The 25,747-nt window shown below is 38.8% G+C and overlaps 1 protein-coding gene across 4 annotated transcripts in view; it reads right to left on the bottom strand.

Annotated features, from left to right (window-relative positions):
* Positions 1-25,747, bottom strand: part of MET (MET proto-oncogene, receptor tyrosine kinase) — a 121,948-nt gene that overhangs the window by 11,412 nt on the left and 84,789 nt on the right. For all 4 annotated transcript variants that reach the window (XM_078343250.1, XM_002751769.7, XM_078343251.1 and 1 more), the window contains 9 exons: positions 24,163-24,381; positions 17,477-17,623; positions 15,637-15,793; positions 15,302-15,442; positions 12,209-12,439; positions 9,845-9,925; positions 8,358-8,539; positions 5,252-5,361; positions 3,885-4,050 (listed from right to left, as the gene is read on the bottom strand). In XM_078343250.1, coding sequence (XP_078199376.1) covers positions 3,885-4,050; positions 5,252-5,361; positions 8,358-8,539; positions 9,845-9,925; positions 12,209-12,439; positions 15,302-15,442; positions 15,637-15,793; positions 17,477-17,623; positions 24,163-24,381 — 1,434 coding nt within the window. The remainder of the gene's footprint in view (positions 1-3,884; positions 4,051-5,251; positions 5,362-8,357; positions 8,540-9,844; positions 9,926-12,208; positions 12,440-15,301; positions 15,443-15,636; positions 15,794-17,476; positions 17,624-24,162; positions 24,382-25,747) is intronic.

The following is a 25,747-nucleotide window of genomic DNA, read 5'->3' as shown; positions in this document are numbered from 1 at the left end:
CCCTTTCTCTTATCAGTCTCATGCATGCTGAAGTCCTCGTCCTCCATCATGACCTATGACATACTTACTTATTGAAAACAAACTCCCAGTCACCTCAACTTATTCCCTAATAGTTCCCCTACTTCCTCACAGGAACAAAAACTCAGCTTTCACTTGAAGTCACAATTTCTTTGAAACTCTTGCCGATAGGGGCCACACCTCTCCCTCTTGCCGATTCACAGAGGGGTGGATAAGATGACTTCTTGCTTCCCGCATCACACTCAGATCTCTGTGCCATCATCTCTCAAAAGCTACCAATCCTTTCTCTTCAAGTGTATGCCCTCTGTGAACATTATTTTCTGACTACCTTGTTTGCACAGTTTCCTTTTTTAGTTGTTATCCTGAAGGACTGAAACATCAAGTGTTTCTCCACCTCCAGACATCACAGTCCTCTCACTTACAACATGTGCATAGAATAAGTATACTTTCCATTCCGTTCAACACGTGGGCTCCTCAGCACACGCTAGACCTCCAAATCACTCAAGTTACTCAGCTTCCAAGACCCTTCCGGTGTACTGAGTAGAGTGGACTCTGTTGAGCATCCAGTTTCTCCTTGAAACTTTCTCTTCCTCGCATGTTCATGGTGGTCTCTTCTCCTGGGTCTCTTACCTCACTGCTTTTCTTTTTCACTTTATACACATAGGTTCTATTGAATAATTGCTTTTGGACTCTCGAAAGCATATTCCCAGCCTTGGCCCCTGTTATGGACTGAACTGTGTTCCCTGGAAATTCTTATGTTGAAGCGCTAAGCCCCAATGTGACAGTGTTTAACGATGGGGCCTTTTAGAGGTCATTCAATTTACCTCTGAAGGGAAGAGATGAGATGGTCAACAATGACTGTGACACAGGTGGATTGGAATGAGCCCTGATTCGCATAGCCCCAGGCGAGCAAGAATTCCACATCAAGAAATCTGAAAGCTGTAACCAAGGCAGTCTAGCAGTGAAGGCATGATCCCTGGGTCTATCTAGACAAGTGCCTTCCCTTATCTGCAAAGGCCATCCTTCTTGCACAAAACATGAAAGGCACCCATCTGAGTGCTGAGGCTAGGAGAAATACTCACCCGGGCAGCCAGATTCACCGCATTCCCCTTCCACCCTAAGGAAAAGTGGCATTTGAATTAGGTTAAAGGATAACAGGTTTGGAGTTGGGCAGCTGGATAAGGAAATATTAATCCAGGTGAGGCAGAAGAGCAGGAAAGTATAAGGCATGAGGGTGAGCCTTCCTGCTGGGATTAGTGCCCTTCTAAGAAGAGACACTGCAGAACTGTGGCTCTCATTCTTTCAGCCATGTGAGGACACAGCAAGAAGGTGGCCATCTATAAGCCAGGAAGAGAGCCCTCAACAGAGCCAAACTATGCTGGCACCTTCATCTTGGACTTCTAGACTTCAGAACGATTAGAACTAAATTTTTATTGTTTAAACCAACCAGTTTATGGTCTATTTTATGGCAGCCCAAGCTGAATAACACATTTTTTACAAGCTGCAGATCCACACTTTCAATTGCCTGATGGATTTCTCTGCCTGAACATTCTACTCCCAAGGCAAACTCAGTGCATTCAAGGCTCAACTTGTCATTTTTCTTCTGAGTCCAGCTTTTGCTTCTGTGCGTCACATATGTGTTATTGTACCAGCAGCTACTTTTGCTCACCTTTGACTTTTTATCAATTCCTTGGTAAATACTTTTGATTCTACCTCTGAGATGCTCCTCCTTCCATCTCTACCTTTCCATTCTCAGTTTCTGTCTTATTTCAAGTTCCACCTCTCACTTCATCTTCCTGCTTCTACTCCTTTCAAGTCATTTTAGCAAATGATATGATTTGGATTTGTGTCCCTGTTCAAACCTCATGTTGAATTATAATCCCCAGTGTTGGTGTTGAGGCTTGTCGGGAGGCAATTGCATCATGGGGGCAGATTTCTCCCTTTGGTGGTGTTCTTATGATAGAGTTCCAAGGAGATCTGGTTGTTTAAAAGTGTGTGGCACCTCTCTCCTTGGTGAGAGCTTGTCCCCACCTTGGTCCTGCTCCTGCTTTGCCTTCTGCCATGGGTAAAAAGCTCCAGGAGACCTCCCCTCAGTGCTGGGGCATTGCCTGGTGGAGCTGTGAGAAGAGGGCCACCATCCTCCAGAACCCAGATCCATCTACAGCTTGTACCATGTGCCTGAAAAAGCTGCAGGCACTCAAAAGAGCCACAGGGGTGGAGTTGCCCAAGGCCTTGGAGGCCCACCCTTTGCATCAGCGTGCCCTGAATGTGAGACATGGAATAAAAAAAATTATTTTGGAACTTTAAGATTTAATAACTGCCTTGCTGTGTTTTGGACTTGCATGGGGCCTGGAACCCCTTTGTTTTAGCCAAAGGGCTATTCCAATTGGAATGGGAGCATTCACCCAATGCCTGCACCCCCATTGTATCTTGGAAGCAACTAACTTGTTTTTGATTTTACAGGCTCATAGGCAGAAGGGACTTGCCTTGTCTCAGATGAGACTTCGGACTTGGACTTTTGAGTTGATGTTGGAATGAGTTCAGACTTCGAGGGACTGTTGGGAAGGCATGATTGAGTTTTGAAATGTGAGAAGAACATGAGATTTGGGAGGGACCAGTGTGGAATGATATGATTTGACTCTGTGTTCTCACCCAACTCTCATGTTAAACTGTAATTCCCCATGTTGGGAAAGGGACCTGGTTGGAAGCGATTGGACCACGGGGGCAGATTTTTTTCCTTTGGTGCTGTTCTTGTGATGGAGTTCTCACGAGATCTGGCTGTTTAAAAGTGTGTGGCACCTCCCCAGCCTACTTGGTCCTGCTCCTGCCATGTAAAATGCCTGCTTCTATTTTGCCTTCTGCTATGGGCGAAAGTTCCCTGAGGCCTCCCCAGCCATGCTTCCTGTAGAGTGTATAGAACTGTGAGCCAATTAAATCTCTTTTTATAATTACCCAGGCTCAGTATTTCTTTACAGCAGTGTGAGAACAGACTAATACAGTGATGAAGGATTGAAGTCTAATCTGATTACATTTTTGCTTTCACATGACCAGAGAATAAATTCCATACTCTCTAGTTTGGTTTTCAAGGAACTCTATGACCTAGTATAAATATATTTTTCTCAGTTTATTCTCATAACTTCCCTCTGTGTATTCTGTTCTTGCTAAATAATCAACTAAGTACTGTTTTGTTTTAACTTTCCTGCTCCTCTGCCTCACCTGGATTGGTATTTCCATTGCCCAGCTACCCAACTCCAAACCTGCTATCCTTTAACTCAATTCAAATGACACTTCTCCTTAGGGTGGAAGGGGAACGTGGTGAATCTGGCTGCCCAGGTGAGTATTTCTCCTAGCCTCAGCACTCAGGTGTGTGCCTTTTGTGTTTTGTGCAAGAAGGATGGCCTTTGCAGATAAGGGAAGGCACTTGTCTAGATAGACCCAGGGAACAGGCCCTCACTGCTAGACTGCCTTGGTTACAGCTTCCAGATTTCTTGATGATGAATTCTTGTTCACCTGGGGCTATGAGAATCAGGGCTCATTCCAGTCCACCTGTGTCACAGTCATTGTTGACCATCTCATCTCTTCCCTTCTGAGCCAAAGCTCTTGGCCAACAGGGTTCATGCCTGGTTTGGCTCTGGGCTTTTTAAGGAGTCAGTATGTTGTGCCACTCAACAAATAGCTTTGAATAGATGAGTGAATTTATGAAAATATACAATGTATACATATCAGACAAGTCCATTTTTACATGTGAAGAAAACTGGAATTGGTGGTGTTGAGTTTTTTTTTTTAAAGTAAGTAGCCACAAAACTTCAAACAAAGTTGGATATTAAAGTAAAAGAGAAGAAAGTCAGAGATGATCAATACATTACCACGTCTGACTTGGTGGTAAACTTTTGAGTTTGTAGACTTTCCAGAGCCATCCACTTCACCGGCAGCTTTGCACCTGTTTTGTTGTGTACACTATAGTATTCTTTATCATACATATCTCTGGCAAGGCCAAAATCAGCAACCTTGACAGTGAATTTTTCATCCAGCCTATTGAAAGGACAAAAATTATTACCAGTGGCTGAAACAGAATAATTTACAATGATGCTGAATATTTGCGGCTTAAACAAGTGGCTTCAGTATTTGAAATCCATAACTTCTGAAGGAAGTACTTCATCTAGCATCTATTCACTAACGCTAAATTAACAACAGAATTCTGGAATAAAAATGCTTGACATTGACATTGCCAATTCAGCAGGCTGAGGAAAGAGATCATGAATTGTATGGCGTAAGAAAGTCCTTTTTGCTTTAACATAGATCTGCAGTAGTAAGGCTGCCTCTCCTAGGGGTTTTCTTTCGTTGCTAGAGTATGCCATTTGACTCCCCAAGAAATCACCGATCTTCACTTGTCAACTTATGAGCAATACTCAGTTTTATAAAAGAGCATGACAGGGGACTGATACTTTACTTTTTCATTCTTAAATAAGGTAGGTTAGCACACAAATCTCATATATCTCACCGCTGAGGTAATAGAGAACTAAGATACACAGGAAGGGATCTAAGAAAAACAGCAAAATTCAACCAAAATCAATTTCCGCTATCTGGGGCTACGCATCCTCTGTTTAAGCTGGCTTTTATGATGTTACATTGACCAAAACCAAGGTAGGAAATTAATAGCACAGCTCTTTCATTCACACATACCACAAGTAAGGAATCACTGCTATGCAAGGGAAAGCATGAACTCAATTGCAAACTGTTGACTGTTGTGTTATACAGCCAGGCAGCCAGACACAAATAAAGTTCTTTGTATATTCATTCCCAAATACCATTTTTGGTAGGGCTTCTGCAGGCTGGCTTCAAATCCACTCTTGGGAAGTTGCAATATGTTGGTATTTGTGTTCCCAGCCCTCTCCTTTTTTCACTGTCAAATGCTGAAGATCAAATTCTGCCTCCCCAACACTAATGCAGTGTGAAACCACAACATTGAGAGCTACTGGAGGGAAGGACTGAGAAAAGCAAAAGTACACAACAGCTGTGTAAGACCCCCTATGGAGAATCCTTTTAAATTCTCTGTTAAATAAAGTCTGAAAGTCCCACCCACATCCCTGGGGGCTTACACATCCATTTAAAATTGTAACAGAAATAAAGAACTTTTGCATAAGAAGAGAAAACAGCCTAACTAGCATTGAACAGTGGGAAACAGATTCCTCCTTGTCACTTAATTTGGACTGCGGTAGATTCTAATACTTACATACAGTTTCTTGCAGCCAAGTCTCTGTGGACAAACTTTTTGCTTGCAAGATATTTCATGCCTTTGGCTACTTGAAGACCAAAGCCAATAAGATCTTTTACAGTTGGATTCTGCAATCAAAGAAAGTTGGAAAAGCATAAACTGAGCATCTACTCTTCTGATTTTGATCTTAAAATTCTGAAATATTTATTTATAAAAAATTATCTTGTCTCAAAAATTAGTTTGGGCTTGGTGGCTCAAGCCTATAATCCCAGAACTTTGGGAGGCCAAGGCGATAGGATGGCTTGAGGCCAGGAGTTTGAGATCAGCCTGGGCAATACAGTGAGAGCCTGTCTTTTTACTCCTATCCACTGCCAACAAAAAACTAGCTTGGTGTGGTGGTGTGCACTTATAGTCCCAGTTGCTTAGTAGTCTGAGGAGGGAGGATCACTTGAGCCCAGGAGTTGGATACTGCAAGTGCACTGTGACTGCGCCAGTGCACTCCAGCCTGGGTGACAGAGACCTTGTCTCCAAAAACAACAACAAAAGTGTGCCCCATTGATAGATCAACCATTTGTTAAGTATTTATTGTATGCAAAACACCAGGCTAGTTATTTTTATAAATTATGGCTACTTCTACACTTCTGTCAGGCAGGTGTTACAGGCTCCATTTTCCAGATGGGGAAATAGAGGCATTTTAAAATGTAGTTTTATTATTTTTCAGGTCTGATGAAGCCCACAGAACAGGAAACAATTGCCATTGAAAAGATAGTTTGCTCCTCACAGTTTGCAAGAGGAGGGGGCACAAACTGTTATGCAGGGTCACGTGGGGAAGCCCTGGGGTCTGGAGGCAGAGGGAGTGAGGGGAAAAACATGAGGAGAGGCTGCATTGCAGTTTCCCTTGGAAGGAACTGGTAAGGCAGGGTAAGCAGGTTTGGAACTAGCCAATTTGGAGTATTTCAGCAGGCTCCAGGGATATTCCCAGTTGTCTGGAACTGGGCCCTTAGGGTGATTAGGGAGGGTGGATAGTGGCCCAAAGTGTAAGAGCTTGATAAAGGAGGTTAAGTAAGGGCTCTGGATTGCACATGACAGGTATGTTTTGAAGGCAAGTTGTTTACTATTTGTAGGAATAAGCTAGCCTTGGGAGGGACAGTCTTTCCAGGGTCAGCACGGCACGAGATGTCAGAACATTAGAAACACACTGTGAATAGACGAGGCTCAGAAAGGAATCACCCCAAACCACGCAGATGTTAAGTCTGGTGATGTCACTGGCTGGCAATCAGGAATGGGGTATTCCCTCCTCAGCATTCCCTGAGGAGTTTGGCAGTGCAAGATGTAGTCAGTGGGGTCCCTACAAGAAGGGCTTTGGCCCCTCAATGCACACAGCACGGAGAAAAGCCAGTTCCTGGCTTTAGGTTCCTCTTTAAGATGCATCTGGGTTTGCGGTTGTCCTCAGCATCAACTCCTTGAGTTAAAAAAATCCAATCCGGCACTACTCTGTTCCGGATAACAAGAGGTCGCTATCATGCTTTAGCCCTGGGGTAATACTACCCTAGAGAAGGTAGCATCTCCAGCCACATTAATTCATCAGGGTAATAACAAAAGTTGAAGCTGGGAAGTGGGGTCTGTCAGGGCAGCTGTGCACTTTGTAAGGTCAATTCACCTTATGTGAAAAAATTCACTGCCAAGGAATGCTTTGTTCTTTGGGCTGAATAATATCTTTACTCTCCTAGAGCTTATTTTCTCTGAGAATTTGACCCCGTATTTATAAAGCTGTTTTTGATCAAGGTAAAGCTACTTCATTAACTCCCACAGATACCTGTACAGCCAGAGCCAAGACGGAGCCTGAGGCCATCTATGAATTCAGTCTTGAGATTCTTCCTCTCATCCTCCCCAGTTCTGGCCTGGAGACTTTTAGGTCCTGGCATAAATGTCACAAAAAGAACCTACCAGTTGCAAAGGCCTAAGAAACTTTTTGTAACCCTTAGCTGATTCATTCAAAAATTATTTACTCAGAGTCTATGCACTAAACACTGTTTTAGGTGTTGGAGCCACAGCAGTGAACAAAATACACAAAAATCCTACCCTCATGAGCTTCCATTCTAATGAAATGAGGGTGTATATACATATATATGCACACATACACATCTACATAGTTATTATTTTTGTTTATTGTCTACTACAGTGTTATTCAATAGAAACTGAAAGCAAGTCACACATGTAATTAAAAATTTTCTGGAAGCCATATTAAAAAGTAAAAAGAAACAGGTGAAATTAATTTTCACAATATATTTTTCAATCCAAACATCCAAAATGTTTCAGCACGTAATCAATAGAAACAACTACTAGTGAGATATTTCACCTTCTTTTTTTATACTAAATACTGGGAATCTGGGATGTATTCTACACCATACAGCACATTTCAGTTCGAAGTAGCCTCCTTTTACATGTGGCTCATGGCCATAGTATTGGACAGCTCAGGCCTTGTGTCTCTGATGATGATAAGTGTGATGGGAGAAAATGGAGCAGGGAAGAGGAATCTGAAGCCATGAAGATGGGTGGTCAGTTGCAATTTTAAATAGTTCAAGGAAGCCTTATACTGAAGACGACATTATGGCCAAGAGCTGAAGAAGATGATGAAGTGAGATATGTGGCTATTTGGGGGAAGAGTGTTCTAGGCAGAGGGAGTGCAAGTGCGAAGGTCCTGAGGTATGAGAGTAGATGGCAAGGAGGAGGAACAACAAGGGATGCATCTGCAGCTAATTCTTCAATGCCTTCTAGAGTTAACATTCCATATGGGCCGAGGCTTGCTCTGCTTCTACTTCTCCTGTGTTGTGCACAGTTTCTGGCACATAGTAGACACTCAAAGATGACTAAATGTCCCTGTCGGGGGAAGGTAGAGCAAGGTGGCTTCCAGAGCAAGTTAGAATCATCATTTCCGGAAACCCTTCCAGGTGTCACTCTTTCCCACCAGGATAGAAGATTTCGAGGTACATTTGAATGGTGCCAACATTTTAAATGTGCATCTTTGGCTACTAGCTTTTTAAAGACTCAGAGCAGGCCTATTTTGAAGGGATACCTGGCTTACAGCCAGTTTGCCAGTTAGTTAGCTTGGCAGTAAACTTACATGAGTCTCATTTCGAATGAAATTTCGAAGATCTCCATGTTTCATGTATGGTAGGACCACCAGTGGAGACCCTTCACTTCGCAGGCAGATTCCCAGGAGCGAAAGGACATTGGGATGACTAAAATCTTTCATGATGATTCCCTCGGTCAGAAACTGGGAAACTTCTCCAATGTCCGTGATTCCTAAGAAATCCAGTGGTGGAGACATTAACTTCATTATGGAGCAGTAAATACTTTGTCAAATTTAGATAGGAAGCACAATGAAAGGGGAAAAATATAGAGTTAACATCTTGTCCTGAGGCTTCAACTGCAGAGTGTTCTTTTTACAACACATCTGAGCGAATGATGCCATCCTGCACTATGCCTTCCAGTCACCACTTACACCCACTTTTGCAAGATAGAGTCCAGCCAGCCACCAGGTTCTCTCCTATAAACTTAGTACAAAGTTTGTTCTTAGGTTTCATAAAGACTGTCCCTTGATTTCTCTGGTGGTCAGACTTCCAACAAAATTAACCATGTAGAACAATGCTTAGCATGTCGATTTATATTTTAAAAAGACTGAAGTAGTTGTGGCAATAAAGTATCTTGCAGGAAAACCTTTCATTTGTGCACTTACAGCTTATTAATTCCCATATAAGTTTGTAGTAGAGCTGGTTAACATTTTTCAGGCTGCTGCAATTTGCAAGCAGAAAATGAGAAATGGGAGTAGAAAATGCAAGCATGTGAGACCTGTCAACAAAGGCAGAGCCAGGAACGCTATGTCTGTGGAGTACACTGTTTGTGCAGCATAGTCATTTATGGCTATAATTAGGGCTTGGGGTCACTAGTAAAGGCTTAGTTTGTATTTGGAAGTATTCCCTTAAACAGAGTATGCATTTCATCTTAAAAGGATTTTCTCAGTAACAGCTAAAATTTTAAGTAATGTTTCAGCATTAAAAAAGGGTAAGTTTCACTTACTTAGGAAGTTCATATATGTGGAATGCCTCATTCTCCAAAAATGTGGATAAATGAGGTATTACCATACTTATGATTTTTCGATTTTCTGCCAGTGTAGCTTTCTCCTGTTTGTCTTATTTCATTTTTTATCTTTTTAATGGAAGTTGTAGTTAAAAATTAATTATAGTAATGCCTCTGGGTAAAATGAGTCATTACTACTGTATGCGCCAACATGCTTCCAATAGTTTCCTTAACTGTCACTTGCAAAACAAATATTATAAGCCAAACATAGTTATAGTTAAATGATACTCAGTTCATCCAAAAACCTCATTTCTTCTACCCGCTTGCTTATGAGGGCTCTGAGGGATCATTTCAGAGGAAATAGTTCAATGAAAGTTTAGAACAAAACAAATTTTCAGAAATAGGCCCATAATTTCAGTGGTAGCTGATTTTTCCACAAGGGGAAAGTGTAAATCAACATTTTGTTATAAGCAATTTATTAGGTTGCAAACCACAAAAGCATACTCCACGGTTAAATAAAAAGCCACTTACTGTTCAAGGATTTCACAGCACAGTGAATTTTCTTGCCATCATTGTCCAGCAAAGTCCCATGATACACACAACCAAAATGCCCTGCACAAAAGAAGGAACTTGCTTAGTACTGCCCAACATTTAATTATGGAATAATTGCTTATCAAATCCTTCACGAGCTTCGTTTTCTTCTTCTTCTTTCAATACAGCAAAAGATTACATTAAAAAAACCTTTTGATTAACAATACCACTGTAGGTGTGTATGTGTGTTTGTAAATATATACGTAGATGCAACACATTTCACCCAAGGATATAAGCAATGTGATGGTTTAATTCATGAATAAGTTGTAGGTGATATGACTCATATTAAAGGCTAATCTAATAAAAGATCCAACCATAGTGGAACCACTGAAAAGGTGAGTAATATCTGCCTCATCAAATAAATTTATTACTTTTAAGGATTACATGGTATTTTAAAATATGAAAATAAAGTTTACCTACACGAAGAACTATAATTAAATAAGTCCCCTATATTCTAATAAACTGAAAAGAAATAAAAATGCTACCATTAAAAATAAGATTAGTATAGAATAAGGATTTCCCCATTAGTCACCGGTTAATAAGCAATCCAGGTTGGCAGAAACTGAAAGGCAGTTGCGCAAATGAAGCAAATTCACCCTGACTCACTTCATCCATTCTCTTTGGCTTTAGCCACGTCATTTTCCCAATGGTAGCCTTTCATCCAGTGGCAGTAATTTTCCCCAGAGGTGCCAAATGTCTGATAGCTGTGTTGTCATTTGCTAATTAATTCATCCAGCTGGCCAAGACACCATGAGTGCCTAGCATGTGAGTGTTAGGCATGAAACTACCCTCTAGTAATGCAAAAGAGAATAAAATAAAGCCTGTGCTCTTGAGTACTCCTATTCTCCTGGAGAAAACCATATAAATACATAGTAGCTAATATTTATAGAGCCGTTAATGATTATAACTTCAAAAAAGAAATAATTGCCATTGTAACACCTTTCATGATAAAAAAAATCTGGTTTTCCAATGTGTAGAATTAGAAGTTAGAACACAATCAGTGAGTTCACACACTCTAAAATTGGTGCAATTACTGGGATTTATAGGCCTGTGACAGAACTCTGTATTACTCTGATGAGAAATGGAAACATGTTTGTTAACAGTGAAGCCACTCTTGGGGAAGAAGGAGCACACGAAGAATTATGCTCTGAGGTGTTCGAGGGAAGAAGATGTGGATGCTACCACAGGGAGGTGAGAAGGCCTCATGTTCATATATGGCAAATCACGCCATCAGCTTCTCTTGTGTCACATTGGCAGATGCCTATACAGCCTCTTGCAGCACATATAGAAGAAAAGGGATCAGAGGCCATTTAGTATTAAGGGTAAAAGCTTTTTAGAAAAAAAAAAAAAAAAACAAGAAGAGTAGAGTTCATTTCCTGGTTTCTGATTGGTTTCTTTTTCTGCTAAATATTTCCACAAATACTGTTTATGCTAGCTGTTATTGCTGCTCTGGCTGGCTTATTACAAACATTCACTTATCTTTGTATAAAGAAATTGGAGTGCATTGTAGAGATGATATATGTTGCTTTAGATTGGGGGAATGCTATAAATTGTCTGTCTTCTGATGCTGTCCAGCAGTGTACAAACTGCTATAAACCAGGCTTCGCAGAGTTTGTCACTGTTCTCAGGGTAAAGAAAGACTGGAGAGAGATTGAATAAAAATACTTAAAATTAAAAGAATGATTTTTTATGTTTTATTTAGTTAGTTTTTTGACACAGAGTCGCGCTCTGTGGCTCAGGCTAGAGAGCTGTGGCACAATCTAATCTCACTGTAACCTCTGCCTCCCAGGTTCAAAGCAATTCTTCTTGCCTCAGCCTCCCTAGTAGCTGAGATTAAAGGCACCCACCACCACGCCTGACTAATTTTTGTATTTTTTAAGAGAGACGGTGTTTCGGCATGTTGGCCATGCTGGTCCTGAATTGACCTCAGGTGATTCGCCAGCCTCGGCCTCCCAAAGTGCTGGGATTACAGGCATGAGCCTCTGCACCTGACCCTGATTTTTGAAAGAAAGGAAATGGCACCTTCCAAGAAACTATAGTTGCTAGTATGCACAGGATGAGGATGAATTGTAATTTAGTTCTAATATGTTTGGGGGATTATACAATTGCTTCCATGCACAGGGGCAAATTCCCATGGATATGATTTACAAGGCTGTATTTCTATAGAACAGAAATCAAGTACATTCGTTATCATTGCTCTGTCAGTTGCTTTCACCATTGTCTATGTTCCTAATCTGCAAAGGCCGAAGATAAAATGCTTACTGGAAAATCGTATTTAACAAAAAGCTGAGTGGAAATACTTACCTCTTCCTATGACTTCATTGAAATGCACAATCAGGCTACTGGGCCCAATCACTACATGCTGCACTGCCTGGACCAGCTCTGGATTTAGAGCACTGAGGTCAATGTGGACAGTATTTTGCAGTAATGGACTGGATATATCAGAGTCCCCACTAGTCAGGATAGGGGACATGTCTGTCAGAGGATACTGCACTTGTCGGCATGATCCATTCTGAGATGAGTTAGGAAACTGATCTGTAAAATGAAGTAAAATGATTAAAGAACAACAGTAAAACCTCATTTAATGGAGACTGCAACAGGAATAGCCTTTATAATAGAATTAGTTTGATAAAAATGAAAATAAATTGGGAAAAGATACTGCATTATATACACAAGCATTTCATAAAATGTTTGCAGATTTTCATTTAAGTAGACTAAGTATTAACTTTGAAAGCTTCCTATCCTCATTTCCTTAGACATTTCTATTTTTATCAATAGCAAAAAGCCATGCTTATGGTTTATTTTTGAATATACTATGTCCTTAAGAATGGAAAGCAGCAGAGGTAGTTGAGCAATTGCCTGGTCTCACAAAAATCCAGCTCAAATATAAGAAAATGAAAAAAATGCCTTTTGAGAGACTACTGTTTATTAATGGAATTAATTACTATTGTGCAAAACTTATGGATTCCTGGTGAAGGGAAAAATACACATAGGATTAGAAATAAATAATGGCTATATTCCCAGAACTGAAAGCTTTTCATATTAGTGGAAAATTCTCCACTGTGCAGTGATGGCACTGGATTTAGTGTCACTGCTGTTTAGAGAAGGCAGGTTAGCTCTCGTTTAGTGGACCATCCTCATTGTTTAGTTAAGGGCACTATGAAAGGGGGAAGCATTCCTTATACGTTGATCTTTATAACCAAAGCTCTGTAAGAATCTCAGACAAAGTTCCCTTTTGCAAGGAGAAACATTTTTCATTTCAGGGGGAAGAAATTGTGCTGACAGTCAATTTCTTAATGCCAAATAGGGCAAAGAAGCCATCTTTTCCACTTTTCCTTTCTCTTTCCATTGAAAATTCATACCTATCAAGGAGAGGGCATCATAGCCACAGCAAATGACATGAAGATGAACTAGGCATAGTATTGAAATGTATTAGTATGTAACATAGGGAGAGGGTTATGTGGGGGGTTCTCTATTGGCACCAAAAGATATAGTTTGTCTGATTCAGGATCAGAATCTGAGAGAAGGGCATAAAAAGAATGCTGTTAGTACCTTGACTATTCCTAACCCAACTTAAACATTTTTAGTATTTTCCACAGCGGACAGGTTGATTAAATATAAATGAACTTGGCCAAAAGTGGTACGAGAAAAGCTTTGGGCATCAATGACAGTTATAGTAGATACTAGCCAGAAACAAGATAGGTGCAACCTTCAAAGAAGGATGTGGAACATCAGGGAAGTACCTGAAATGTTGGGTAGGTGAGGAAGGAAGGAGCCTAGCTGGGTACTTGCTCCTTTAATTACAAGGAGTCAGGGTCTCCAAACCTTCCCCAGGGGACTGGAAATGCCAATGAGCCTCTCTAAACTCAGTTCTTTCAACCTCACTTCCCAAGCCTTTGCATCTGGAGATCAGGGCTCTAAATGCTTAAGGTGCAGAGATTGAGGAAAATCCTTGGTGAGATGTGGATAAAAGTCCTGAGGCATGAAAATTCTCTTGACTCTTCAGCCAAATTCAAACATGTGCAGAAACCAATAGAAACCATCAATGTGCAACCCTGGTGTCACACCACATAGAACCCTAGGTCTCCATGAAAAAGACTGATGAGAATGCTGTCCCCACCAGATGTAGAGAGGAAAGCTCTGTAGTTGCCTCTTAACTAGATTTTGTCTGTGCACCTATTTTCTCACTCTCTCTAGATGACCCTCTTTTACCTATTTCATCTTTTCATGTCTGTAAGGAGGAGGCTTAATGGGGAAAAGAGTGTGAAACTCAACCTTCTTAGCAATGATGACGGAGCGTGAGTAAGGAGGTTCAAAGAAGATTAGGTAAGTTTTTTTTCAAAGAAAATCTGTACATTTTAATATCTCAGATTAGAGCTATAAAATGTGCATACACAATACTAAATATATCTAAATTTCAACACAATAAACTAGGTTTGGTTTCTCCACATGGTTAATGGAATGGATTTTTAAAGGTGAATGGAATCAGGTGGGCAAAGACAATGTTTACTATGTGTATCTCCGTAGAAATAACATAAACTCCAAAACATAAGAGGTAGTAAGTGTTGAACATGTCAAAATATTTAGTGCTTCATTGCTCTTGAACTTGTTTGGATGAGCAACTTCTAACTTTTCCAGTATCCTCCATGATCTGTGACTCATTTTATTTGTCCAATGGTAAATATTCAACCAAGGAAATGCTTGTACTTGACTCACATCCTGTAACTCTTAAAGATAATGGGGCTGATACAATACAGACATTTTGCTTTTACCAGGAGATTTAAATAAAACAACAAGAAAAGCTCTGGTTAACCTGAACATTACTAGGCCTAGTGTTTTACAAAGCTGGTGATATTGACCCCTCCCTTTTTTCATGGCATAATTGAAGGTTTTCCTTGGCTAAGTCTCAAAATACATTCAAGTCCTAGAATACGGTGAGAAAAAGGCTGTGTACTAACAGTTCATTGAGAATACTTCAAAGAATTACTAACAGTACAATTTCAATGTCTGGGCTTCAACAGGTAAAAAATGTAGCAGTTCCAACTTACATTTAAATAAGTATATGTTTTGTAACTTAACTCTTCCTAGATTATAAAAGAGACCTTTACAATTTCTTACCATTGCACTTAGATGATAAATTGAAATCATTTACTCAAAATATTTCAAAATTACCCTTTTTGTGAGAATAGAGCTTATGGACTCTAAAATCATAATGTAATACATACATGGGTTCATTTAAAAATAAGAGCCATGTAATTCTGTGTCAAATACTTATTTGGTAGAGGTAAATACTTCTTCAATGTCTTTATAAAAATATAAATGCAAAATCAAAAATAACGTCACAATCCACTGAGGTATATGTATAGGTATTTCTCAGAACAATAAACTGAAATATACCTTCTGGAAAAGTAGCTCGGTAGTCTACAGATTCATTTGAAACCATTTCTGTAGTTGGGCTTACACTTCGGGCACTTACAAGCCTATCCAAATGAGGAGTGTGTACTCTTGCATCATAGCGAACTAATTCACTGCCCAGATCTTAAAACAGAGAGAAAGAAAGAGCTTGTTAAAGATGGCTATCATGGGTCCCAGGAGACCTTGACCCAGTGGCCAGAACTGATGGGTTTTATGGACTACATGTAAGACAGCACACACGAATCTATGACAATCTTAAACTGTAATGACTGTATTCTTAAGGTAACTTCTAAAAATGAACAGTAACAAAAATGCACCTTTAATTTGCTTTTTCTTTTTCAGCCACAGGAAAAGCCCAAGTAGTAATAAGAGTGCTATTGAGATTGAGACAACACCAGCAACCAATCCTGTGAAATTCTGATCTGGTTGAACTATTACTTTTCCAAGAACGGTTGAAGAAATTGCTTGCTTCCACTAAAAATGACAAATAAAGAAAAGTCATCATTTAGCCATGATAGATATTTGTACCACACAGGTTGTAGCACAATCTCTCTGGGCCCAAAATACCACCTGGTTATTGCCATTCAACAAATGGCATAACTGCCTTCAGGATAGTAAGAGATTCCTCAATTTTGCTCGTGTTCAGATAATTAGGGGACACTGATTCCTGAAGTACTTACATGGTACTTAGCTGTTTGTATTTGTAACTAGGTATTAGGGATAAAAAGATCTACAAAAAGCAGGAACTGAAGTGTAGAAAGGGAGACAGACATATAAATAAATGATTACAGAAAAGTGTGGTATGTACCACAGAAGTATGACTAAATAGTAATCAGCAGAGACAATGGGACATTAATTCTGTCCTGGACGGTGTGGTGAAGGGCAGAGAAGACTTCCCATAAGAGGGAAATAATAGTACTGTTATGATGGAACAATAAAGTCTCAAAATACTTTTCCTTCAGTTTTAATATGCAGCAGAAATCTCTGAACTAACATTTTATAGCTCTAACATTTTATGATTTTTAGGATTAATGGTCCTTCTGAAATTCCAACTCTGATCTTACGATTCAGCATTAGATTTTCTAATTTTTGTATGTTTTTCCATCTCATAACTTTTCAGAAGACTTCAGGAACCCTTTAAAAATCACTTATTCTTGGATAAATGTGGGATATGTACACACGGAATATCATTCATCCACAAGAAGGAATGAAGTACCGACACATGCTACAACGTGGATGAACCTTGAAAATACTAAGTAAAATAAGCCACACATGAAAAGACAAATATTGTATGATTCCACTCACATGAAATATCTAGAATAGGCAAATTCTAGAGATAGAGAGTAGATTAGAAGTTACCAGGAGCTGGAGAAGAGAAGGGTATGTGGAATTGCTGCTTATTGGTTCTAGAGTGTCTGTTTGGGGTGATGAAAAAGCTTTGGAATTAGATAATGCTGATGATTACACAACACTGAATGAAATCAATGCAACTGAATTTTACATTCAAAAATGATTAAAATGGCAAAAATTACATTACATATATTTCACCATAAGTCAAAGAAATTAACAATATAATATACCAAAACCCATTGAACCGTACACTTTCAATGGGTGAATTACATAGTATGTGAATTACATCACAATGAAACTATTAAAAAAAGAATGAGAAAAGATCACTAACTTTGGTTCTAGGTTATTTGATTCAGCTATCTACACAGAAAAAGTTGCTGTAAAGTAGTTTAATCCTCATTTTACTTTGTTTGGTACGTGCATCTTCCTTTATTTATGGGAATCTATGCATTAGTGATCACTGTGGTCGGCAGTGGAACACTGGCTCTGGCTTCCTGGGGTGGTGGGCGGCAGTAGAAGGACACTCTTGGATGCATGCTTATTTCTTCTGAGAATTACAGCAATTTTGGGAAGAGTGTGGCATGATGGAGAAGCAGTGTGGGTAGAAGAAACTTTTGAGATCTACCTCCCAAGCTTAGGGAAGGAGACAATGTGAACTATTTCTAAAATAACAACCAGAAATGGAGGCTGAGTTGATGAGCCAAAACCCACACAAAAATGAGCTTTAATGATTTATTTTAAGCCTGAGAATGACATAATTACACTGGCTTCCTTATTTACATCATGAAAGGAATGCAGGAATCCCACCTCTATATTTAGCTCGCTGTTCAATTTCAGCAGGTCACCGGGGACTGTGCATAAAACGGCTTCGGAATGTAAGTGTATATTCTCACAGCTCTTATTTCCAACTTTTAACACTTCACCTTTAACTGCTTCGGGGTCAATATCATTTCCCTGGAAGGAAAAAAAAAAGGTTGTTAACACTTCACAGTTTTGCAGGAATGCTAACAATGGCAAAGGAATATAAATATACTGCAAATACAGGCCATGTTGTTTGCCAAGGCTCATGATTCTATGATACTAATTTTCAAGGGAAATTGGGATGGCTAACGGAGAGCGTGACCATTTCAGGATATATTTTAGGAATTACAGCATATAGCTTTTGCATCAAATTGGACCTTAGAGAAAAGAAAAAAGGTTCTTGCTTCACATCCTTAAATGCAGAATGATGTCTTACCTATCATCACCTCACTATTGCCTTCAGGGGTTATTGATGTTTGGCAAAAAAGACACAATTTAGAGATCCAGTTGTTGTACCACCTAACATTGACGAATGCACAGATTCTCAACCTTGACTTTGCTTTTGGAATCACAGTGAGAACTTTAAAAAATACTGATGCCTGGGTCTCATCTCCAGAGAGCTGATGTTAAATCATTGTTAATATATTAATACTGCATTATGTTACATTAATATTAATACATCTCTTTTTTGTTTGAGTTGGGTAGTTTACTTTCATCCTTCTTGCACACTTGAATCCTATACATAAGTGAATTCATTTTTAAAGAAATTCATGTGAGATGTTATATGACCTCCATTATAATTTGAGAGCACAATTATATTGTTTTGAACAATTACATAGTTATACAAACATTTTTTTAAAATTAGTCAATTTGACATATTTAGTTAACTGAAGTTACCATCAGGCATTCTTAAAACATTGACGTTTCATTTGAGAAACCAATAATTAGTCTTGCAAAAGAAGTGCAAACGTAGGTATAATTTCTCATATCAAGACTTCATGAGTACAGTTATTTATTGAGCAAGCTATTATTTTGAGGTGATGTATATCAAAACATATGACTATTTTTCTTATGGACAAAGAGCAGCAAGTAATAGCTACAATGCTGCTATTTGTTTTATATAATCTTTAACACTTGGCAAACTCCATTCACATATATTGTCTCACGTGGATCTCAATAGATTGATTAGTCAGGCAGTTATTATTCTGGGAAATGAAGCTGAAAGAAAACACTTCTTTATAACCTGATGTTGTAGTTTCAGAAAAAATGGATACAGACAAACCCTATCCTTATGATACTTCTAGAAGCAGTATGTGTAGTCCATTGAACCAGGCCAGCCACACAGGACAACACAACCCAGAAGCACATCAATCTAAGAGATCACTTTAGGGCTTCAAACAACAACTCGTTAGTTAGGTCTGAAGGGGGACAAAGCTCTTATCCACATATTGGAGAAAATTTAAGGAATGACAAAGAAAATAAGAGATTAAAGAGCTGGAGGGTTTGATTTATGAGAAACGGTCTAAATGTGTCTTGCTTGCTTAGATCATGACTAAGGATGGGGGAAGGGATGAACATACGACCTTTGCATTTCCAATACTTATTGTTTCAGACTGAATCTCCTTGAATGCTGCATAAAGACTTCTCTAAAACAAAAACAGACCACACATTCACCGATTCTCATTTTATATGTGTATCAAAGGACACACGGTTAAGCAGTGACTTATATAAGCAACTACTACCAGTTATATATATGTATATATATATATGTAATTGTTTTAGAAGCCCAAAATCCCAGATATTACACAAGTGATACTGGTAGCTCACTTCTATATAACAATGGGGCCCAGATAAGGAAAAATTTAAAAAGGCATAGGCTAATATTTGTCATTTAAAATAAAACCAACATAGCTTTATTGAGATGTTAAAAAGCATATGTTTAGAACTTTTACTATTAATTTTATTAATATTTATTATTGAATATTAACTATTATTAAATAAAAGTCATTAACCATTATTAAATAAAAGTCATTACAAATAAAAATATGTAATTCACATACTATGTATGCTATGGTAAAATATATGTATGTTTGGCAAATGTATGTATGTATGTATGTATGTATGTAATCACCTGTTTCAGGGTGATTTCAGTCCCTAAAATGGTAACGTGGATTTAAAAATAAAGCAACAAAAGAGAGAGAACTTTCTGATCTTTAATCTCCAAAGGACATAGAGCAATTTAGTTATAATCATCTCATATTATCCTGCAAAGACACTCCCCTGAGGTATGTATTGTTGTCATTTCTGCTTTACATATTGAGAACTAATGTCCAGAAAGGGGCTAGGTCATAAAGCAAATCAAATTTCATTTGACACAATATCTACTTATCATCTATTGTGTGTTAGACACAGTGCTAGTCACTTAGAATATAACAATGACTAAGGATTTCTTCCTTTCACTGTAATGCTACAATGGATCCATTTCAAAAATGAAAACTAATTACTTCCAATGTGCTACATCAGGATGTACCATGTCCCTTTCCTCGCCAACTATGGCAGGGTGTGACACGTTTCTATCCAGGATTCAGGCCTCGGGACTCATGTCTGAGATGGCTACAGAACCAAGCAGATGGGAGTGGAAGTGGGTAGGATCTGAAAAATAGCATTATGAGAGGAGGGGTCCTTCAAGTTTTCATACATCCAGATGGCCACAGTGCTGGATCTGGCAAGTCGGTACAGTTTGGTAGCAGGACCCAGCCAGGTGAGAATCCAAAGTCCAGGGAGATCAGCAGTAGGAAATTAGTGAGGTGGTGGTGAGGGGGTGAGATTCACACTTCACCTAAAGGACACAAGTCCCTCAACTTAGGAACCAAGCAACAAACCTTCACAGACAGCGTCAGAACTGAGTTCCTCCAGATGTTAATAGGCATTTTGGGAAAAACTTTGCTGGCTTTTTGGTAAAAGCTGGGCAAACCAAAATTAAATGGGTGGCTTTGCTGGCTAGTTGGAGACCTTATTATTTGGTACTATGAACCCACAAGTACTGTCTTTGAGCCCTGGAATATTTTTTTTTTTTTGCAGGATGCTCATTAACCTGGGCAGCACAAAGAAATACTAGTCTGAGATTAAGCTATGAGCACCATTAATAAGAATGGGTCTTGACACTGGGCCAAATGACCTCTGAGGAAAGAATCATTCACTTTCACCCTATCTTGACTCAGAACTGAGTTCATGGTGGTTTTGACTGGGATTGAGGCTAAAGTTGCAGATAAATTATTCAAAGGGAGAAGGACAACCTCTGGCTGGTCCTGGGCAGCACGTGGATTGGGATGGTTTAGAACCATGCTTCCTTCTGGATTCTTCCAATGCCCACACACTGATGCTTCACCTCCACCTGAGCTCTCAGCATTTGTTCTTGTGATGACAGTGTCCTAGACCAAGTCCCTGCTCCCTGTCCTGGCTTATCTTCCTGCCATTCTTTTTCCTGTTAGACCTGACTTCTCCAGATTGAACGTTTGAAGCATATTTATTCCCGCATATTCCTATATGCTGCAGAATAAGATAAACCCCGAAGGCAATGTCAGACAGTCCTCGTTCCAGCATGAAACAGAATACTTCTCTATTTTTCATAAGATATCCTCATGCATAAAAAATCAGAAATAAGATAATTAGGCAGAAATACAGCGTTTCTTTAAACAGAGTCAGTGTTTAGATATTTATAAAAAGCTTAGAGCTATTCCACTTAAAGAATTGTATAGATAATATAAATATCATATGATAGGAAAATGTCTCTATGTTGAAAGGTATTTTAGTATACATTAAATGAGAGTTAATATAAGAAATACTGTAGTTTAGTGTATGCAGTGGCAAAGGACCAAATGTGTAATCAAGAATCCTGAGTGTGGGCCCTACTTCTGCCGTTTGCTCCCTGGATGACCCAAGACAAATCAGCTAATCTTTCTAAGCCTTTGTTTACTTATCTATAAATGGGGATAATCATCACTGACCTCCCAACCTCATGGGTCCACATGAGACTCAAATGAAGTAAAGTATGTCGAAGCATAGTATCAACTGTAAAATTCCATACAAACATGAGCTGTTATCGACAGAGGCATTTTGGGAGTCATGTGTATCCCCAAAGAGGTGTCTGCTTTTTATGACCACCGTCCACAACTGGTCTTGGAGGACTTGAAGCCGTGGCCATAAACTACTTTATTCATCTATGGGGCTTCAGTTTCATTCTGAGGGGTGACTTATGCTTGACCCCTATTATGTTCTCTCATCCAAACTTGGCTCACCCTTTCACCCATGAGGTAGTCACTGGGCCTACTATGAATTGAGGCAATTCTCACAACTAGGGCAGGAAATGACCACAAGCTCTTTTCAGCCAGGGAACTCTTGCATGCATGGCTGCATGAGGGAGGAGCATGAACTCTTCCTGGCAATAAAAAGCATATCTCCCTGTAAACACATGAATCTCTCCAGAGCACTTTAATTGATGAAGTACAAAAATATTACACCCTCATGTTTTGAATGGTAATTGAAATAGTATGACATGAAATAAAATGGCCACCTTTCTTTGGATAAAAACAGTCAACTGCTTGTCTAGAAGAAGACTTCTCTTTCCTTTTTTCATGCTTTGTTTCTGCCCTAATAGAAGTAGCAGTTTTTTTTTTCTGAGGCAGAGTCTAGCTCTGTCTCCCAGGCTGTGGTGCTGTGGCGCCATCTTGGCTCACTGCAACCTCTGCCTTCCGGATTCAGGCCATCGTCTTCCTTCAGTCCCCTGAGTATAGGTGCCCACCACCAGGCCCAGCTAATTTTTGTATTTTTAGTGGAGGTAGGGTTTTGCCATATTGGCCAGGCTGGTCTCGAACTCCTGATCTCCAGAGATCCACCCAACTTGGCCTCCCAAAGTACTGGGATTACATGCATGAGTCCCCCTTGCCTGGCTGAGAGGTACAAGTTTTAACGTGATCAACTTAATGTATTGCTAAAGAGTCAGATTGCTGACACAGCAAATATTCTCTTATGCTTTAGTTTTCTTCTCATACATAAGAAAAATGAAGTAAGAAAAAATATTGAATCTTGATACTAAAATAATCTTCCTGAACTGCCACTGCTCCCACTAGATTACTATTCTGTCACAAAGCAGGTGCCATACACTTGTTAGAGAAATAGTTATTCTATATATAGGCAAGAAAATAAAGTGTTTTGTACCAGTCTCTAGAAGACCCTTTCACCATGTTGAGAATAACATTGACAGACCGAGGATGATGCCAAATTATGTTTTTCTCGGTCCAACAATTTTGTAAGATGTTGAATAATGGTTATTTAATTTACGGGAAAAGAAGTTTTCTCTTCCATAAAGACTGTGCTTGGAAGGGTAGATAAAGAACCGTTTATCTCTAATCCCTTCATCATAGATACAGGGGCAGAAAAATGGAGTTTCTCTGGGTGTAAAACTATTTGCACGTAAACCTTTGTTATCATCAAGAAAACCGAATGGAATCTTTCAAATGGCAAACACAGTAATTGTTGAAAGCAAAAGGTCACACTAGATTAGTTTTATTGAAAAAAAAAAAGAAGTGATAAAAGCTATTTCTCCCTTTCTAAAACTAATTAAAGAAGCAGATGAAAGAACTTTGCTGTTGTAAACACACTGTTCATTGAAGCGGGCTTCCATTCAATTTCATGCTGGGCTTGCTTAATTATTGTAGAAAACACAATAATGAGATTAGTAAACTTGTATGAGCTTGAACATATGCACAGACTGGGCTGTAGTTAAACTTGTTGAAAAAGTCAGAAAAATTTCAATAGAAACATATTATTACTTAGATGGAGATGACACATGGAAACCTATATTACATTTGAATAAAGACTATCCTATTGCTTTATGCTTGTTCGTATTTGCATTCAGATCATCTTTCAGGAAAAAAAAATCTAAATGTTTTAACAACATGTTGAAGGATAAATATTTTGCTGTTTCTAGTGACTGGAGTTATGAATAATTCAAGTCTTGAGCATTTTGCCTGTGTTATTATTTGAAGTAGAAATAACGGAAGGGACACAGGAAAGCTGCACTCTAGTCTTCATTATTCTGTCACTATTTTGTCACTTGTCAATCACTTAACCTTGCTGGGCCAGTGTTCTTGTTTGCAATAGGCTTGCTTTAGAAAAGATGATCTGTTATTCTCTATTAAATTATATTCAGAAGCTAATATATGTCTAGGGTGGCAGAAACCTAGTTCCATTTACAAATTAGCTTAGAGATGACCACACCCAGATACAAAATGCAAGTATTACAAGGAAGTACAGAGGTACAATTGATGCATTTACTTTCACAGCGCTTATGTTTCATCTTATAATGAGCACATTTGGGTGAAATGTCCAGGGAAATGTATAACATCAGCAAGATAATGCATCTCAAGGATTCTCTTTAATGGATTTGTGTCCCACATTTGCTACATTTTAGTACATACACAAAAAAGGGTTTTTAAATGCTTCATTAAAATGCAGCCCACGGTTATACTTATCCTTTAGTTTTATGCCAAAAAGATTTGTTTTTCAGAGCTTAGATATTTGCTAGTGTTGTATAAGATACATTGGCCAAGTACAACAATTCTATTCATATAGCAATGAAGTCAATTAAGTTTGAGCTGATGATTTAAGACAGTGTTTAAAGCATTTCTTACCTTAATTTCCAGTACATTTTCATTGCCTATTGAGATCATCACTGGCTTTTCAAAAGGCTTAAACACAGGATTATGTACATAAATGAGATCAAAGTATTTGGAAAGGATCCCATCTAACATGAAAAAGGCTTTGGTTTTCAGGGGGAGTTGCAGATTCAGCTGTTGCAGGGAAGGAGTGGTACAGCAGATTATCTCTGAATTAGAGCGATGCTGACATGCCTAGAGAAAAGACACAATTACCCACTGTAAACAGAATACAGCTTGGCAATATCCACAGCAACTTTATAATTCACCACTCCAATCAATAGAAAATATATAATTTTTGAAAAAAAATCTATATTTAACTTCCTAATACTAGACTATACGTTTCTGGAAACACGATACATGCAAAATTATCCAAACAACCCAACCTATAAAGAAACACTGAGCTCCACTTGCCCAGCATAAGCTATGCTGATCTATCTGAAGCTGGCCGAGATCTCATTTCATTTTCCTTAGGAAGACAGGACAGTCACCTGCAGGAACTGTCCCTTGTGTGAGGCAGGCAGGCAGAGTGGGAGCTGGGCTTTGTGGGGTTAGAAGCCCTCAGCTCATCTCCTAGCTTTAACCCAAGTTATGGGAACTGAGGCAGGGCCCACATTGAGTAACTCAGTTTCCTCATTTAGGAATTAAGATGGAAATGCTATTTACTATGTGGAATACCACATGGTAAAGTACTTTGTAAAGTGCCAAGCACCATATGGTGAAAATGATAATTAACTACGGAGTTAGGTAATCTTATTACTGTGTTTTAAGCTATTAATTATTGAATACCAGGTTCTGTACAAGATTGGTTTCATTTAATTCTCATAATATCCTATAGGTAGGCATTATGATTATCCACAGTTTACAAATGAAGAAACTGAGCTTTGCAAATTTATGTCATTAGACCGAGTCTCACAGCTTGGAGTGGCAGAATAGCGAATATAAATCCTAGGCCATTAACTCCAAAATTCACGGCCTTCGCTCCCATGCTATCTTTTTGTTCATGACATATTTTATATTAGAACCTTTTCCTATGCTTTCTATTTCACAAGCCTCTGCTATTATTATTTCATGCCCTTTTGTCTCTCATTTCAAATCTTCCTCTCTGGAATTCTGATTTATGGAATGCTGGAAAATGTAGCTTCCTCTTGATTGTACTTAGACTAAACCAGCAGCACATAGTGGTACATTTAAGGTTAATGGCTACGTTTTTTCCCCCCAAGGAAAAGACAAACAAGCAACAACATCCCTTAGATTTCCTTTTCTTTGGCAAGTATAGTTGGAGATAAAACAATTACTTATGCCCACAATAGAAAAAGGACTCAGGATATACATAAAAAGGACAAACAATTTGTTATTTGCTATGTTTTAAAAAATAATTTAAAAAATGATCTTACATTAAAAATGTATATTGGAAGCAGATAAAACTGATAGCAGTATAATATGTATAAAATTAAATTATATTAGTTTTATATAAAATTAATGTGATAATGCTAAAAGCTATTTATTCCTATTGTATTAAAAATGGACATGAACAATTTTACCTAACAAGAAATTTGAG

Source organism: Callithrix jacchus, chromosome 11, assembly GCF_049354715.1.
Source record: "Callithrix jacchus isolate 240 chromosome 11, calJac240_pri, whole genome shotgun sequence".
In the NCBI taxonomy this organism is placed as follows: domain Eukaryota; kingdom Metazoa; phylum Chordata; class Mammalia; order Primates; family Cebidae; genus Callithrix; species Callithrix jacchus.
Note: the sequence above shows the minus strand (reverse complement) of the source record. Positions and strands in the feature narration are given on the sequence as shown.